This window comes from Megascapheus bottae, chromosome 11 (genome assembly GCF_031878675.1).
Source record: "Megascapheus bottae isolate mThoBot1 chromosome 11, mThoBot2.hap1, whole genome shotgun sequence".
In the NCBI taxonomy this organism is placed as follows: domain Eukaryota; kingdom Metazoa; phylum Chordata; class Mammalia; order Rodentia; family Geomyidae; genus Megascapheus; species Megascapheus bottae.
Window position 1 is genome coordinate 48,181,790 of NC_143519.1, and position 19,084 is coordinate 48,200,873.

General features: G+C 43.0%; 1 protein-coding gene across 2 annotated transcripts in view; it reads left to right on the top strand.

Moving 5' to 3' along the window:
* Tex26 (testis expressed 26) overlaps nucleotides 1–19,084 on the top strand; it is a 32,174-nt gene continuing 13,090 nt past the window's right edge. Inside the window, exons 1-4 of one of the 2 annotated variants that reach the window (XM_090341736.1) lie at nucleotides 1–124; nucleotides 3,191–3,275; nucleotides 9,697–9,838; nucleotides 12,241–12,397. In XM_090341736.1, coding sequence (XP_090197862.1) covers nucleotides 61–124; nucleotides 3,191–3,275; nucleotides 9,697–9,838; nucleotides 12,241–12,397 — 448 coding nt within the window. In that variant the 5' untranslated portion in view covers nucleotides 1–60. Of the gene's footprint in view, nucleotides 125–283; nucleotides 347–3,190; nucleotides 3,276–9,696; nucleotides 9,839–12,240; nucleotides 12,398–19,084 lie in introns of those variants that run through there. The other variant, XM_090341738.1, reaches the window with a different exon arrangement.

Below are 19,084 nucleotides of genomic sequence, written 5' to 3' on the forward strand. Positions count from 1 at the left end.
TGAACTCCGGTCCAGTCCCCTCCGATTCTTCCTTGGACTTTGGCTGCCTTTTGGGGCAGGATGGCTCAGTCCGAGTCCCCCAAGGCCAGGGACCTGTCTGAGTGCAGTCACAAGCTCCACCTAAGTAAGACTGCCGTCCCTGCCTGTCTGCAGGGTGGGGCTGAGGGCTTTCGTGGGGAAGGGTACTGGGCAGCCAGGGGCTTCCTTCTTTCAGGGTCCTGCCTCTCAGGAATGGGGAGTCAGGGAGATTGGCGGGTGTTCTTGGGGGGATGCTCTCTTCCAGCCCTTCCTCGCCCCAATTAAGACGTCCTCCAGGGGTCCCTGGCTTGGCTTCCACAGGACAAAGGTAGGAGCCAGACCAAAGCGAACTAGGGGTCAAAGGGACAGACATGGTTCAGAAGCTAGACCAGAACAAGCTGGGCTCCAGTTCTAGCCCAGCTGGATCTGGAAACAGCAAGGAAATGGTGGGGGGAGGGAGGCAGCTTTGCGTGGTCCAAGAAGCAGCAGAGGCTGAGGGAGCTGAGCCTTTTTTGCAGCAGAGACTGGGATCTGCAGGATTTAGGCAGTAGTTACCTAGGTGGTTCTATAGGTGACAGAGAGACCTTTGACCTCTGATTCTGCTGCCAGAGGAGCTCAGCTTTGTGTGGTTGTACAGGGCCAGCCACTGTAGTTAGGACACTGTGAAGTGGCAGACGTCCCCCTCTATGGCCCTTCTCTTGTTGATGATGAAGTGTCTCTAATGTCTGAAAGATTAGCATTCAGCAAAAGGAAGCCATGGATGCTTAGATGACACAAGGAGAGGAAAAGCCCTTGACTTTAGGTCCCAGAGGCAGCCAGGCATGCTGGTCCTGTCCCTACAGACTCCTGCAATAAGTGCTGGACAAGCTATGGCTGCCATGTGCCAGTACCCACCTGTGATCAGCAGAGGAAAGACTCCATAGGCACACAGTTAATCACATGCTGACCATGTGATTGACTGGCAGCTGCTGCCTGGGCTCCTGTTCCAGGCCAGCTTGGACAAAGTCTTGAGAGACTCATCTTCAATCCATACTTGGGCTTCATGGTATATACCTCTCACCCAAACAGATGAGAGGCTGAGACTGCGAGGATCACAGTTTCAAGCTAACACAGGCAAACATGTTCATAAGAGCTCATCTTAATAGAAGGTCAAATAGGTCATCTCAGTTACTACAGGAACCATAAAATAGGAGGACTACAGTCTAGGCCAATGTCCTGGTGAAAAGCAAGGCCATACTAAAAATAATAAGTGCAAAAAAAAAAAAAAAGATGCTGGGAAACCAGGCACAGTGTCGACTCAGGAAGTTGAAGTCTGGATGATCATGGTTCAGAGCCAACCAGGGTAGAAAGGTCAGGGAGATGCTATCTCCAAAATAACCAGGAAAAAAAAAAACAAGGCTGGAGGTGTGGCTCACATGGCAGAGGGCCATCTATGAGCAACAAAACTGGAGCAACAGATTGAGGCCCTGAATTCAAATCCTGGTGGTTAAGTTCTAAGATCAAATCCTATGACCACCATGTTAAAAAAATAATAACATACAAGTGGCATACACAGTAAATGTTTACTGAGGTCTTTTCTTTTCTTTCATTTCTTTTTTTTTTTTTTTTTTTGTTGTTGTGGGGCTTGAACTCTGGGCCTAGGCACTGTCCCTGAGCTCTTCAGCTCAAAGCTTGTGTTCTACCACTCAAGCCACAGTGCCACTTCTGCTTTATTCTGGTTGTTAATTGAAGATAAGAGTCTCACAGACTTTCATGCCTGAGCTGTCCTTGAAACAAAATCCTCAGATCTCAGTCTCCTGAGTAGCTAGGATTGCAGGCATGAGCTACTGGGCCCCAGCTCTGAGGTCTTTCTAAGGTAAGCTGGACAAATATCTTTTAAGACTATTGACAATACACAGACATGGCAATTTTAATAGGATAAATGAGTGGGTTGAGGCAATAGCTTCTAGACAGCTGTGTTTATTTGTTTAATATTATTTTATTTTATGCTAGTCTTGGGGATTGAACTTGGGGCCCTGGTACTGTTGCTGAGCTGTTTCCACTCAAGGCTACCACTCTACCACTTAAGCCACATCTCCACTTCCAGCTTTTTGAGGGAATCATTGGAGATAAGGGTCTCATAGACTTTCCTTCCTGAGCTCTCTTTGAACCATGATCCTCAGATCTCAGCCTCCTGGGTCCCTAAGATTAAAAATGTGTGAGCTAGCCTGGCTAGCTGTGTTTATTATCTGAATCCAAATTCTCATGGTATGTAAAAAGTAACTGGTAGCCGTTGCAAAATGAGAGAATGGCTGAATTTTACTATTAAAATACACAGAATGACTTTAATTTCTGAACATATCCCTCGATATCCACAGGGCATAAGCCCAAGACCCCCTCCCCCATACACTCCTGCTGTAGGCAAATATGATGATTGTGTGAGACGTTGCTACGTGACTAACGAGTGGGTGGTATATATAGGTCAAGGAGATTCAAGCTAGACAGCAGGCGATCCTGTCATGGTTCGCAGATGGGCATGGCAAGTGCGCACCACTCACCATATATTCCTAGTTGAGTGGGCAGCACTTTGTCAGGAATGGGAGGTTGAGGCAGGTGCTAGTCTGCCCCACAGCCAGTTAGTTCTACCAGGTGCTGTAAACTATGGGGGACTCTTCTCAATTTGGGGGGATTGAACTCAACTTGGGCACTGTCCATGAGCATTTAAGCCCTACATTTGAGCCAAGCCCCACTTCCTGTTTTGTTAGAGGTTAATTGGAGACAAGAGTCCAGGTCTCTGCCTCTACTTCTCTAATCTCCTCTCTCTCTCAGTGCTCTCATAGCTTTCAGTAACAGCCCAGGCCAAGAATGGTGTCATTAGGGGACAAAGTCCCTTTAGGAAATCAGTAGCTTGCTTGGAGCACATAGACTGGTCCTGTTACCCAAGCCTCTCGTAGAATGTGGATTGTAGATAGGTACCATCAAGCCCAGCTTGTTGGTTGAAATGAGGTCTTGCTAACATTTTATGCTCAGGCTGGCCATCTACTACAATCCTCCTGACCAGTTCCCCGGTGGTTGGGATTCCACGAGTGAACTACCATGCCCAATCATGTCACTTTAATGTTAAGATGACATTTGATGAAAATAGCCTGCTTTGCCTACATTTCAAGTGACTTTCATCTTTTTATCCTTACAGTGGATGATTATAAGTGGGATTCCTATGCTACCACGATGAAGAGAGAGTTCACACCCAAAAGAGGAGTCATGACTGCTTCCATTCAGTAAGTTCTTATGTAAGCCAGATGGATTGAATTAGAAGCCTTCCTTTGCTCATTTGTCTTTTATCATTCAGAATACCAAGTCTGCAGGATTTGGTGAAAACATGCAAAAATGCACGAAGGTGTGTGTGGGGGGTATTGGTTCAAATATCATGACACTTCCTTCTTGCTGATGACAGCTAGACCCTCATAGGAAAACCAGGAAACCAATCTTCCTGTAGTAACTCCACATTGTGGGTTCATCAAAGACCCAGTCAATGTACGGGTTCAACAGCAGCACTACCAAACCCTTACACAGGAACTCAATCTCCCCTATTCTACCGCAGCCAGTGACTATGGAATGTGTGGATAGGTGGATGAATACTCTAAAAGGTCTGAGCATCCATTTGTAATTCGAGGGGGTTCATTGTGATATACATACAACAGTGCTCTTTGAACCAATTCACCCCCTTTGTATGACCTCTCCCTTTTCCCTCCACCCACATCTTTTCAGGCAGGGTTGGGTAGGTTTCACTATACTATATTCAGTGTGTGTGTGTGTGTGTGTGTGTGTGTGTGTGTGTGTGTGTGTGTGTGTGTGTGTGCATGTCTCTCTATTTGCCTGCAAATGACATACTTCTTACCACGGTCACCGGTTCTCATCCTGGAAGCTAGAGGAAGCTAATGCCACCCAACACTCCCACTTTTTTCTACTTCTCTGTTATTGGCAGGTTGGCTGGCAGCATCCCTCCAGGCACACCTGAGCTGAGGACGCTGGGCGAGCCTCACCTCAAGTGGCCTGTCTGAGCTCAGCTTGGCAGTGAGTGGCCCATCTCTCCTGATGACACTGGCAGGTGTGGAACCAGCCTGAGAGTCTTCATGGCCAGTGTTTGCTCTGTGAAATGTTTCCACAGCAGAGGATCTTTTCTCCTTCATGTCAGTGAGAAGCACGCTCTAGCCTCTGCAATTTCTGCTTCCCCAAACAAGTCAGAAGCCATGAGTAGATCTATTTTCGAAGACGTGGAAACGATGACCTCTGTCTGGGAAGAAAAATCAGAGGACAACAATTAACACATTAACAGAAGTCAGGCACTGGTGGCTGTCACATCTGTAATCCGGAGTAGCTACTCAGGAGGCTGAGATCTGAGGATTGAAGTTCAAAGCCAGCCTAGGCAGGAAAGTCTGTAAGACTCTTAGCTCTAACTAACCACCAAAAAGCTAGGAGTAGAGCTGTGGCTCAAGTGGTAGAGCACTCCCTTTGCGCAATAAAAGCTAAAGGAAAAGTGCCCAGGCTCTGAGCTTAAGCCCCTGGTATAGGAAAAACAAATATATATTACAGAAATAAACTCCCTAGCAGGATGAATGGCACCATGAATAATATATTGGTAGACTTTCAAAAGTACAGTCCTGCAGGGCACCTTCTTTCAGGGTTTCTGGCTAGCACAGGGAGCCACGTTCTCTTGTCTGGGAGAATCATCATCTGACTGAAATGCACACAGCAGGCGCACTTGTCTGAGCAAGAAACATTTCCGATGAGAGCCAAACCCAAAGTGATACTTGGGTAGTCTAAGTCAGTGATCTGCAAATGCATATCGTTTAAAATTTTCAGCATAAATGAAATGCAAGAGATAAAACTTCTAGCTCAGTCTAACCAATTGACATATTAGTATAAACTTATTCTGTTTGTGTCAGTCCTGGGGCCTGAACTCAAGACCTGGGTGCTAACCCTGAACTTTTGTGCTCAAGGCTAGCACTCTACCACTTGAGCCAGAGACTCACTTTTAGCTTTTTGCGAGACTTTATTGGAGATAAGAGACCCACAGACTTTCCTGCCCAGCCTGGCTTTGAACTGTGAGCCTCAGATAAAGAGCCTCCTGAGTAGCTAGGATCACAGGCGTGAGCCACCAGTGCTGGGCTAAAATAAACTTGTAAATGAATGAACAAATTAAATTAGAAAACTAATACTTTTCATAAGACCTTTAAAAAAGTCTCCAGTTTCTTTTTCTGGGAATGGAACCAGTGTCTCAAGATAACATTTTCAGACCGATATGGGGTTTTATTGGTTCTTAATCAGAACCTGGTTTTGAAGAGTCTTATACTTGCTTGGCTTGCTTTTTTAGCTGGCCACAACTACAGCCAAGTTTTGTTGTTGCTGTTGTTGTTGTTTAATGGTTATTTTGGAAATGGAGATTTTTTGTGTGTGTGCCTCAGCTGGCCTCAAGTTTTGATTCTTCTGAGTAACTCTTGGCCTTCCCATGTAGCTCAGGGTCGACTTAAACTTGTGCCTCTGCATTCCTAGTGCTTTCCCTTCCCTGTAGAACTCTCTATTTCATTTCCCTCCATAGACTTTCACTGCTGTAATAGTTTATGTCTGTAAGTAGTTTGTTGACCCCTGTATAATATTTCTTTGCAATTATTTGAGTGGATTAATTGAAATTAATTTTTAAACATGTTCAGTGATCCTGAGAACTGAGTTATCACAAGTATTTTTAGTACGTAACTGCTCAAAGCAATAAATGACAATGTTAATAATGACTAAATATAAAAAGCAATGTTTTAGAACTATATCTTTATGAAATTAATGGAGCTATTTTCAATGAATTAAAGCATTTAGTTCTGCATACTATTATTTTAGGGATGAGATTATGTGGGGGCATTAATTATTTTTCTCCTCATTTTCCTTTCTGCAATATATAGATGCTGGTGTTCAGAAAGCTTGTTCAAGCTGGGAGCCAGTGACTTATCCCTATAATCCAGGCTAGTCAGGTGGCTGAGATCCAGAGGGTCTCAGTTCAAAGCTAGCCCTTGCAGAAAAGTCTATGAGACTCCATCTCCAAAAACAACCAGCAAAAAGCTGGGGTTAGAAGCATGGCTCAAGTGGCAAAGCATCAGCCAAGCAAGCTGAGCAAGTGTAGGGCCTTGAGTTCAAACCCCATACCAGCAAAATACAAACAAAATAGAAACATATATAAGTGGCTCAGAGTAGCCCTGCCTACCATTCAGTGCACTGAATGGAGTTATCTGCCACAGTCAGATGATTTTCAAGATTTTCTCTGACCATTTGGTAGTGTGCTCCTGCAATTTTATTGAAAACAACATGAGACATGTCATCCTATCATAATTTCTGAGAAATTACCCCCAACGACATGCCTTAACAAATGACTGTTGAATCCCACCAGCTACTCTTCTGCCTAGACACAATTGGTTTAATAAAACCATTAGCCAGGCACAGGTGGCACATGTCTATAATCCTGGCTATTCAGGAGGCGGAGATCTGAAGATTGCAGTTTAAAGCCAGCCAGTGCTAAGTCTAGCTAAATTTAAAGGAGTCAATTTAAAGCCTCCCCTGCTTACACTTGTTTTTCTCTCTGGCTGATGACATTTCCTAGGGAGTTTTTGAGATGCCTGAAAAAGAAAAAGAAAAAAAAAATGCTTCTCTTTATGTGAAGGAAAGAGCCATTTTAAACCTTGTAGCTAGCTGTCTGCCACCTTTCTAGAGGCTTCTCCCTGCACATGGGCAGGTGGGCAGTGGATAATCGCTAGGACCCTGGACTAGAGATGTCACTCAGCCATGCTGCTTTAGGACATGCTAAAATCCAGGGCAGCCCACATTGGTTATGACTGCTCAGGGAGAGTACCATCCCCCACTCTGGACACAAGTGCCTAAGCCGCTGAGAACTCCAGCCTGCAGCAAGTATAGGGGAGCCCGAGCAACAGGCAGAAGGGCTTGCTTCTTGTCACTGGATTTCCCTTCCCTGAGCCTTTCTATCACATTGATATATATATATATATACACACACACACACACACACACACACACACACACACACACACACACACACACACATATATATATATATATATATATATATATATATATATATTCCTCTGGTATCCAGAGCTAGCTCCTGCGGTAACGGTGAAGGAAAGTTGAGACAGGAAGGATGTAAATTATAAACACATATAAAAATATAAACAGTTATAAACCATGTACATATAGAGATGTGTGTGTATGCCTATATACACACATTGACCAATGTCTAGTAGACTCATGAGAGAATTGCAATGGTGTGACTCCATTTCAACAGTGAATATGAGGAGGCTGGAACCTGTGTTGTCAGGGTGGTAAGGAGGGCCAGGGGAGGAAAGTAGATGAATGGAGAGGGGAAGGACAGTGGACATATATGAAAATGGAAGCAGTAACCTGAGAGGATGGATGCAGCTTGGGAGAGATGGGGGAGAATGATGGAAGGGATGACATTGTAATCATAAACTGACATGATGAACTGAAATTCTTCTGTATCACTATGTAAAGATAATTGTTAAAATGGTATTTAAAAAGAAAGAAAAGACCCGCATAAATATGCATGTTTGATCTCAGCTAGGATATGATCCTGGAATGTCTAGATAAAGAAATAAATAAAGCAGTTCCATTCAGAAGGGTCTAACTTCCCAGATGTTTGTTTTTCTTGAATATTACTTAGGATTAACCAGTTTTTTGAAAAGTTGATGTGACTATGAATATTGTTTTGTACTAGTAATGGGGTTTGAACTCAGGGACTGCACACTGTCCCTTAGAGGTTTTGTTTAAGGCTAAGTGAGTCACCGTTTGAGCCACAGCTCTACTTCTGGCTTTTTAATGGTTAATTAGAGACAAGAGAGACACAGACTTTCTTATCCATGTTGCCTTCAAACTTTGCATCTCAGACCTCAGCTTTCTGAGTAGCTAAGATTAGTTACGAACCACTGGTGGCCAGAAATAGGAACTAAATATACATATTACACATACACATTAAACATATACAAAGGCAAGCACAGTGAGTCCCAAGCTGTCACTTAGCCATACCAAATAGCACATATGTAAACTTTAGCTCTCCTCTCCACCCATTCTTCCCAACCGACTTCCTTCTCTTTCACCTCTTCTCTTTTTTTCCTTTCCTTTCCTCTCCTCTTTTTATTTCTGTATCCAACATTGGAGTCTGAACTGAAGGTCTTGCGCTTACTAGGGAAGTGCCATACCTCTTGGGCTACACTCCTAGCCTTTTTACTTTTTTAAGGTTTGGAGTCTCACACTTTTAAAAATATATATACAATACTATTATTATTTTGTCTATGAGATACCGAGGAACTAAACTCAGGGCCTCATGCATGGTAGGCAAGCATTCTACCACTAAGCTGTGCTCCTTGCCAAGTCTCACACTCTTATCAGTAGCCGCTTCAGACCACAATCTTCCATAGCTAAGATTATAGGCAGGTACCACTGTGCCTGGCCTCTTTACTAATGGATTTTGTTGAAGCAAATTCCAGGGATTACATCATTTCAATTGCAGTCATCAAGATCAGGATTATATATATATATATATACACACACACACACACACACACACACATATACATAGATTCATATATACAGCACATATATACACATACATACACATATACAGGCATGTATATATGTGTGTGTGTGAGTCAGGATGCTATATATATTAGTATATGTATGCATATATGTTTATATAAATAATACCTTACTTTACAATTTAATTCTTCAAAGTCTAGGCAAAGCCCTAAAATCTCAGTAGGAAATGGGTACATCAAAAAAGGGTGTGGGGTCCCGGGGAGAGGGATAGACGAGTGAAGAGGGGAAGAAGGGAGAATGCAGTGAAGAATTCATTGTATATACCACTGTGTTAAGAAACGAAAGGAAGGAGTGTGTCAAGGGAGTGACAGTGTGGAAAGGGGTGACATTGATCCAGATGCATGGCATTTATAAACTGCTTGGGTTTTGTTTGTTTGTTTTGTTTTGTTTTGTTTGTGCCAGCCCTGGGCCTTGAACTCAGGGCATGAGCGCTGCCTTGGGCTTTTCAAGGCTCTACCACTTGAGCCACAATATCACTTCTGGCTTTTTTCCATGTATGTGATACTGAGGAATCGAACCTGAGTCTTCATGCATGCTAGGCAAGCACTCTACCACTAGGCCACACTCCTAGCCCCTGCTATCAAGTTTTAATTTAGCCAATCTTTAAAATAGGGGCCAGATAATAGGGGCCAGGCACTGGTTACTCACACCTGTAATTCTAGCTACCCTGGAGGCTGAAATCTGAGGATTGAGGTTCAAAGCCAGCCATGCAGGTAAGTCTATAAGATTCTTATCTCCACTTAACCACCAGAAAACTGGAAGTGGGGCCATAGAAAATTAGCCTTGAACAAACATGCTGAGGGACAGCACTTAGGTTCTGAGTTCAAGCACCACGATTCTCTCTCTCTCTCTCTCTCTCTCACACACACACACACACACACACACACACACACACACACACACACACATACAGACACACACACACAAACATACTACATAATAGTGAAACTGATGTAACCTGAACTATTTGTGTGAGCTTTGGCCCTTTATCCTCATCCCCTCAGTCTAATTTCTCTCTTTTTTTTGTAGTCATAAAAGTCACCAAAGATTAGGATTTACATACTCACTTAGTGATCCTCTGACTCAGACACTGTACAGAGATGAGTATGTTTGGAAATCGTCTCCAAAAGACAATTTGTTAACAAAGAAAGATCAACCTCATGCTGATAAGGTAAGCTAATAGCTCCACATCTGCTGAACTTAGCATGGTATTGTACTCATAGGAATGAGTTTAGATGTGTTGTAGAGAGACGTCATATATAAAGATTTAAATTCATGACCTTCTAGACTATTTCTTGCCTACTTTCTCATAGTTATTTCTAATTATGTCTCCTGTATCCCCTAGGGATTGCAAGATTTCAAAAAATTACTATGAAAGTCACATGACCCTGACCATTTTAATGCAAACAATTCACTGGCACTTGGTCTGTGCATGCAGCCATCAGTCATTTCTATCTTGTCATAGGACATTGTCAGTCATCTGGGAAGGAACTCGTCCCACACCACAAAACACTCCCCACTCTCTCCTGTCCCTTTTCCTTGGAAGCTACTACTAACCTGCCTGTTGATTTTTTTTTTTTATTCTTCAGATTTCAGGTGAAATCCTGCAATCCTGTGCCTGGTTTCTTTCACTTTGTATAGTTTTTTGAGCCCCACCTATGTCCTAGCCATCATTATTCATGAATAACAGAATATCACATGTATGTACTGCAGTGTATTTATCCATAAATCTGCTGATGGACATTCGGTCTGTTATACCTGTTGACTGTTGATTGACTGGTGCTACTTTGAATAGGCATGCACAAGGACTTGTGTTTGATACCACGTTTTATGCATTCATCAACCTCCTTGCCCTTTATCATGGTGGTTTTTCTCCAGAATGGTCATCTCCTGACCACGGTAGGAAAGCTTCTCTGTCTATTCAAGGCTCGGCTTAAAAAGAGTCATCTCCAATTTCCTTCCCTGGAGGAAGGAAGTAACTCATCCTCGCTCTGTGTTGCCTTGGGTGCCCTATGCCCTTGTCTCATCCAAAGGCAGGGTTCACTTGTGGGATAGGGTTTCGTTAACATGGCTGCCACCTGGGATGCACCACCTGGATACATTGAATAGGTGGTAAAGTGAGAGAATAGGTAAGATTTGTTGATCATATGAATGTGAAAGATAAAGAAGGAACAGAAAAGATCCATACTCAGATTTCTGACTTATATGGGTCACGCTGACAGCATACTGAGCTGGATTGTGAGGGAGAAACAGGTTTGGCAGGATAGAGGGAAACGTGAACCCCATGTAAGGTAATTCCAGGAGGCAACTGAAGAGACACATCTCAAGATCATCTTAAGGAAGACGATTCGGAGGCGAAGGCTTGGGATTCAGTAGAAACACGCACATACTCCGCTTTACATCCTTCCTCACCAAATCTATCCACCATAACCTATTTGCCTCTTAAATGTTTTTTTAAATGTCAGCATTAATGTAAAGAACTTGATTACAAAACCATTTGCATACACATATAGTTTCCCTATTAAACATTCTTCCTTATTGAGAGTGAGCAAGGTTAGCTCCTGTGTGCTCCTAGCCAATGAGAGCTAATGTGTCAAATGACTATGTGCCATCAACCAATGAGAGCTAGTGTGAGACTGCACTTTGAGCCCTCAGCCAATGAGAATTGGTGTGGTAAGTCTGGACTTCATACTTTCAGCCTGTAAATATTGTTGTGCTAGACTTAAATGCTATTATTCTAGCCATTGACCCACAATAGTTGCTACCATTCCACACAGAGAAGAATAGTATAATGTCTACCTCCTATGGTCTTGAGTTCAAGCCCCAGTACTGTCATGGGGGTGGGAAAAGAGAATTAGAGGAAGAGGTAGAGTGGAGAGAGGGATTTCTTTGTGAGAGAGAAGGAGGAAATACAGATATGTTATACTGATGGCAACCACCCAGTAAAAAAGAAGATGTAGAAGTTGTAAGAGTGAAGAGAGAACAGTCAAGTGTGTATCTCTCCAGAATTCCCAAGGAAGAAGCAGCCACTGTTACTGTTTCTGGGCATGCGTGACCACAGCTCCTGCTCTGGTCTTACATTTGGGAGAATTCTGGTTGGAAATTACTTTATTGTGTTATTACTTTATTATCTGTGTGAAGTGTCAAAAAGATGCACACTTCTACCTGTGATACAAGTAACCCCTGTTTACAGGCTTCCTGCCTGTGTGTGACGCTTTCACATTGTAGCTGAACATAAAGGATTCCAAAGAATGTGGACATGGCCTGGTGCTAGTGGCTCGGGTCTGTAATCCTAGCTACTCAGGAGACTGAGATCTGAGAGTCCCAGGTCAAAACTAGCTCAGTCAGAACATTCTGTGAGACTCATCACCAACTAACCAGTCAAAAGCCAGAAGCAGAGGTGTGGCTTCACATTGTTAGCCTTGAGTGAAAAACTAAGGGTCAGCACCCAGGCCCTGAGTTCAGGCCTCAGCATACACACACCCCACAATGTGGATGTATGAGTCCTTATATTCCTGGTTGCATTCAGTAGATATGTATAGATTCTCTTAAACACTGTGCTTGCTTTGCTAGGACTTGATTCAGTGGACCCTCCCTAAAGGGCATCAGAGCACAAAAGTACTCCTCTACCCCACTAGGACAATCTCAGCATCCATGGAGGTTGTGAAGAGGGCAATATCCAACCAGTTTCTTTCCTGTACTAAGAAAGACTTTGTGGATTTTTCTAAAGGTAAGCCTTCAGTTCTCTTTAGCCAGGTGACATGGTGGGCACTGGCCATGTTGACTCATCCTCAACACCATGGGGTCTCTTCTCACAATCTAGAAATCACACAAGACATTTCATACACAAAAAAGCCACATACATGGCACAAGAACAAGCCTGAAGACCAGTGGAATAGAACTGAGGACCCATATATTAAACCACAGACCTATGGCCACCTAATCTTTGACAAGGGAGCCAAAAAAATAGAATGGAAGAAAGACAGCCTCTTCAACAAATGGTTGGGAGAACTGGTTAAGCACCTGGAGAAAACTAAAGTTGGATCCTTTTTTGTCACCCTGTACTAGAATTAATTCCAAATGGATCAAAGACCTCGAGGTAAAAGCCGACACACTGAAAACTTTACAAGAAGGAATAGGAGATACACTAGGCCTCCTTGGCACAGGTTGAAACTTTCTTAATAAGGACCAAGAATCACAACAAATCAGAGAAAGGCTGGATAAGTGGGACTGCATTAAACTGCAGCGCTTCTGTATGGCAAAGGACATAGCTAGTAAATTAATTAGGAAGCCTACAGAGTGGGAGAAGATCTTCACTAACCATACAACAGACAAAGGCCTCATATCTAAAATGTATCAACAGCTCAAATCACTCCAAAACTAATCTCCAAAGTAACAACCATCCCATTAAAAGATGGGCCAAAGACTTGAAGAGAGTCTTTTCTGAAGAAGAAATAAAAATGGCCTTTAGACACATGAAGAAATGCTCAACATCTCTGGTAAGAAATGCAAATCAAAACAACTCTGATTCCACCTCACTCCAGTTAGAATGGCCAGGATCAAGAAAACTAATAACAACAGATGCTGGAGGGGATGTGGCCAGGAGGGATCACTACTACACTGTTGGGGGGAGTGCAAACTCATTCAACCACTATGGAAAGCAGTATGGCAGTTCCTCAAAAGACTAAACATAGAACTCCCATATGACCCAGCAATTCCGCTACTTGGCATTTACCCAATCATCCAGAAACAAGGACAGACTAAATCCACTAACACAACGATGTTCATTGCAGCACTATTTACCATAGCAAAGATGTGGAACCAACCCAGATGTCCCTCAGTTGATGAGTGGATCAACAAGATGTGGTATTTATACACAATGGAATTCTTTGCTGCTATCAGAAAGAACAACATCGCCCCATTTGTAAGGAAATGGAAAGACTTAGAAAAAATCATGTTAAGTGAAGGAAGCCAGACTCAAAGGAACACAGGCCCAGTAGTCTCTCTCATTTGTCATAATCAGTAGAAACCTTGGGCTCTCCTAGCAGAGATTTACAATAGAACAAAATCTAGACACATAAGGCCAAATAGGATGACACTAAATGTAAGGACCTCCAGGATAAAGAAACAAAAGCCATATAATGTATGATTGTTGTCCTTAATGTACTATGTTATCTCTCATCTCTTTTGCTGTCCCTTGGTTATCTCATATTGTTACAATATTTCACCTTGTTATCGGATATATTTTATATGTGCTTAATTGGTTATTTGAAATTGGATAGGGAAGGGGGAAAATCAAGATGAATGAGGGGGAGGGAAATGGGGACCATGTCATGAGAAAGGGTATCAATGTATGTGAAGTTATGCATCTTCTATCTGGTGAATATAATGTAACCCTTCTATTAATCACAATAAAAAATGAAACTTAAAAAAAAAAAAGCCATGTACAGAAAAGTGCCACGCCTGTCAGGGTGCTTGTGGTTCCTGTCTGTTTGGATTGCTTTAGTTCTTTGGTACTTGTGCTGGGGCTTGAACTTAAGGCCTGGAACTGTCCATCAGCTTTTTCACTCAAGGCTGGCACTCTACCATTTGAGCCACAACTCCATTTCCAGCTTTTTGGTGGTTAATTGGAGAGAAGAGCCAGCCCAGGCTGGCTTTGAACTTGGATCCTCAGATCTCAGCCTCTTGAGTAACTAGGATTACAGATGTGAGCCACTGGCATCAGGCTACCAACTATAGATTGCTTTGTTTCCCCTCAAAGACTGCTAACATTTATAAAAACTCATTGTCTTTCATAAATTAGCATACTCGATCCTCACCACATCCTATGTAGTTACTTCGACCCTGCTGGATAAGCTGGGGTCAGTCTACTTTAGTATTCTTGTCTTTACACATCTTGGTTTCAGCTTTCTCTACTTCTCTCATTCAGCTACGACACCTTTTATTTTTACTGTACTATTTTTTAATTGTAATGTATAGAGGGGTTACAGTTATATTCACCAGATGGTAGGTGCATTACTTCTCACACATTGATACCCCTTCTCATGTTTTTGTCCCACTTCTCCCCTACTCCCTCCCAATCATCTTGTTTCCCCCCCTTCCCTTTCCTATTTCAAATAAACAAGCATATATACAATGTGCCAGGTAACAAAGTTAGATACTGTAATAATATGAGTTTAACCAAAGGGCAACAAAGGAGAAGAGAAATAACAGTACATTAAGAACAACAATCATACAATATAAAGCTCTTGTTTCCATATCCTAGAGATCCTACATCTCTTATTTGGTTTCCTTTTCTAGAAAGGTGGCCACGCTTCTGATCTGCAATTGGTCTTATGAAGCATGAAGACAACTTACTGGATTCCACGGGAAATACCTCTAACCCTTGACTTTTCAATCCCGCTCATCGGGGTTCTGGCCCCATCAAACCATTGACAGTAACCTCTTGTCCATCTACATCTTTCCTAGCCTCTGAGCAGCAGTTGGAGTTGTTGGCTGAGCTACTAGCCATTTCATGGAACACTCTCTTCCCTGTGTTTCTTCTGTGTCCTCCACTCTTCTGGTCATTTTCCCATTTTTATCTCTTCCAAAGCTGGGCACCCCAGGCTCACACTTGTAATCCTAGCTATTCAGGAGGCTGAGATCTGAGGATCACAGTTCAAAGCCGGCTGGAAAATGTATGAGGCTTCAGTTTGCCACCAAAAAATAAAACAAAAGACCCAGTCCAGAAGTAATGCTGCAACTCAAGCGGTAGAGTGCTGGCCTTGAGCGATAAAGCTAAGGCATAGGTTCCTAGGCCAAGTTCAAGTCCTAGTACTTTCCTCACCCCATTCGATCTCTATTCCACCAAATTACAGCTTCTAATTCCTTTAAAAAGCCACTGTCCTAGACTTTCACATTTGTATTCTTCACCCACCGTCTTCTCCAAATATTTGCTAATTCTACTTGTAACAAGTAGAAATCCCGTGATGCTCCCTTTCTCTGGCAACCATTTTCCTACCTCCAACTTCCTTACCATAAGGAATCTAGGTGAATCTTTAAAATGCCTAAAATGGATGTTATTATACCACTTTTTCCTCTCACTGGCTTTGTATTGCATTTCAAATAAAATCCAAATTCCAGTTCCCTCAGTGAGTCCTTGCTTACCCCTCAACTCAATCTACCTAGACTTCCAGATTCATGGATTGGCCTTAGTTTAGTCCCTATAAGATGCCCACTTCTTTCCCATCTTTGGCCAGTTCATCCTGTCCCCTCTGCCTGAAAGGTCCCCTCTCTACTTCTTATAGCTTCGCTTTGTCATTGTAGACCCCAGCGTCAATGTCACCTTCCCTGGGACACCTTTTCTTAATACTTCATCTGAAGAGACATACTACCATTCCATTTCATCTAATGCTATGTGATTTCAACTTGTGTGTGTGTTCCTTTTTTCTCAAATTTTCAGTAAGACCTCTAAAGGCCTTTTATATAGAACCAGCTCAGAAAGTATTTGCAGCATAACAGAGACAATATATGGAAGATACTCATTTAGGAGCTAGATAATAAGAGACAAAAACCCCTCTATCCATGCAGATATACATAAGGGTCATGGAAAAACATTTGAAATGTCTATATTCTTCTTTTATTATTGCTGTGTGAGTGTGTGTGTGTGTGTGTGTGTGTGTGTATGCACTCACCAGTCCTGAGGTTTGAATTTGGGACTTGGGCACTGACCCTGAGTTTCTTTTGCTCAAAGCTAATGCTTGAGCCACAGCTCCAGTTCCAGCTTGTTGGTGGTTAACTGGAGATAAGAATGTCACAGACTTTCCTTCCTAGGCTGGTTTCCAACTGCAATCCTCAGACCTCAGCCTCCAGAGGACCTGAGATTACTGGTGTGTAATGTCAGCATTCTTAAAAGATGTCTTTGAGTTTCCAATCAAAGTAATCTATTGAGCATAACAAATTGTCATTTCCCCAAGTGCACGTAAATACCTAGGGCTTGTCAAGAACCCCTCCTAAATCTCATAACTCCATCTGCTTCTTTCCTTCCCCATGCCCTTGCTTTAGCGAAGGATGCGGACGTCTGTCCTTGAACGACTTCTATTCTAGCTCCCTACTCTGGTTGGACCTCTCCAGTCCATACTTCAGCTACAGTGAGTTTCTGGGCATCAAGTTATGGCAAGACTTGCCATATCCCCATGGCCTCTTGTCCTATACACACATTGCTTCTTCCCCAAGCAACAACACCAACACCGCTCCCTTTTTTTTCTTTAAATCCCATCTATCCACTAGGTTTTACTTAAATCTCTTTTGCAGGGACCTATCACACAATACTGTGCTAATCGTCTCTCTTTGTGTGTTCATTTTCTCTAATTCTTTAAGCTTCTGAAGCTCAGGGACCTTGTTTTTGCTTTGAGTTCTCATTATGGAATTAAGGCGAATGAATGAGAAGTAGTGAAGATGTCTACAGAGCTTGGCTTTGCTAAGTCAGAGTGGCTGAGAAGGTGGCAAAGCAAGTTCCCAAATGGCTGTAGAGAATGTACCGATTGTCCTCATGGTTTTAAGTGGTCCTTGCCATTCAAGACTCCTACTCAGCCCTCCCTAATCTTAACTGGACCAGTTTCTTGGTGGGGGGTGGTGACTGACTTATTAGTATAGATTCACAGTTATGAGTGGAAAAGACATGGGGTTGCGGAACCTCTAAGGAGCAGAAATAACCCTGGAATGACTCCCTGTATATCCTTTAGGCTTTGTGATGCTTGATCGTTCCAGTGCACACCTCTGGGACTCAATCAGTCCACTGGGCCACAATGATGTTATGTCCGAGGACCTGCATATGTGACAGTGATTCCAGGTCCTGGAGCCTCACACAGGACTGCCATGGTGAGGGATGCAGAATTTCTATGGGAGGGACCTCTGCCACAATGGCCAGCCAGGCTTCTCTGCTGCTCTCACTTGGTCTTTTCGAATGCGGAACCTCTCTTCTTTACAATGCCTGGAAGGAATTTGATAGTATGAAATTTCACACAGTCAACACCCAAGCCCACACCGTGGAGGAACACTATGCAGTTTACTAGGCATTACCGTTAAGCCCATATCCCCTAGGCCCTCACCAGTGTGGCTCAGATACTAATTGCTAATCTATAGCAATCATTTCTAGTGTTTTCTGTTGCTCATTTACACATTTATTAAACATTTAATGAGGTCTAAGTATAGAGTATCAATAAAGAATCAGACTTTGTTTATGTCTTAAAAGAAACAAAGTATGTCTAGGTCCTGATATTTTGCCTTTGCTGGGTCTTCATCTCCAATAACCTCACTTCTAGGCTGTCTACAATGACCCACATGGTAAGAAATTCATGATCTTTCCTGTCCCTTCTGGATCACCTGCATGGATACTATGGACATTGTTTTGGTTCCCTTGTTGGCCCATTGTCAAAGTCCTTCACTATGTTTGCCTTTCAATCTGTGTCTTCCTTATTTCCCTCTAACACGCTGCCCACCTATTCACTCAGGGCTCCAGTAGCCCTTTAGTCAAAACTCTGACCCCATGACTCCTAAACCGTGGGAGGTTGGTTCACGGTGTTAGGCCCCTGCCTTGTTTCTAGGCAGCCTCTACTTCTGGGGTGAGATGAAACAGGTATGGTTTAGAACTCTTCCTTCCTGACATCTTAATTTCACATGAAAACCACACTTCCCACACAGCACAATGCTGTCAATAGCTCTCCTCTTTTCTCCTCTCCTTTCCTCTTTTCTGTTCTTTGTGTGTGTGTGTGTGTGTGTGTGTGTGTGTGTGTGTGTGTGTGTGTGTGCCATTGAGACTAAAACTCATGACCTGTGCACTGTCTCAAACTTGGTGCTCTGCCACTTACATCATATTTTTGGCCTTTTGATGGTTCACTGAAAATGAATCTCGTGAAGTTTCCTTTCATGGATGGCGTTAAACCTCAGTTCTCAGATCACAGCCTCCAGAGTAGCAAGGATTACAGGCGTGAGCTACAGGGTGCAGAGCTCCCTAGATAGTTTTCTAGTCACACTAGTTGGGGGCTGGTTTGAGGCAGAACATGGACTCAATTGCCTTTCATCTTGGCAAACAGTACAAAAGACATTTAGGGAATGGGAAGATCTGCTGTTGGATGGTTGTTCCAGGGGAGAGAGATATGTCAGGCATTTTATCAATAATTTGTCTGCCTCCTTTAAAACTATCAGCAAATGATGAGAGCCGGGAGAGGGGCGTTCCTTGGGAGTTATAGGGAACAGAAGAGGACAATAAGCATCTCCATTTGCATCTGAATCTCCTCTCAGCTCTCCCAAAGTGTGAGGTATTTTGTGAAATTCTTTTCTGCTGCCTTAGTTTTATTTATTGATTTATTCTACTAGCCATGGGGCTTGAGCTCAGGGCCTAGGTTCTGTCTTTGGACACTTTTTGCTCAAGACTTAC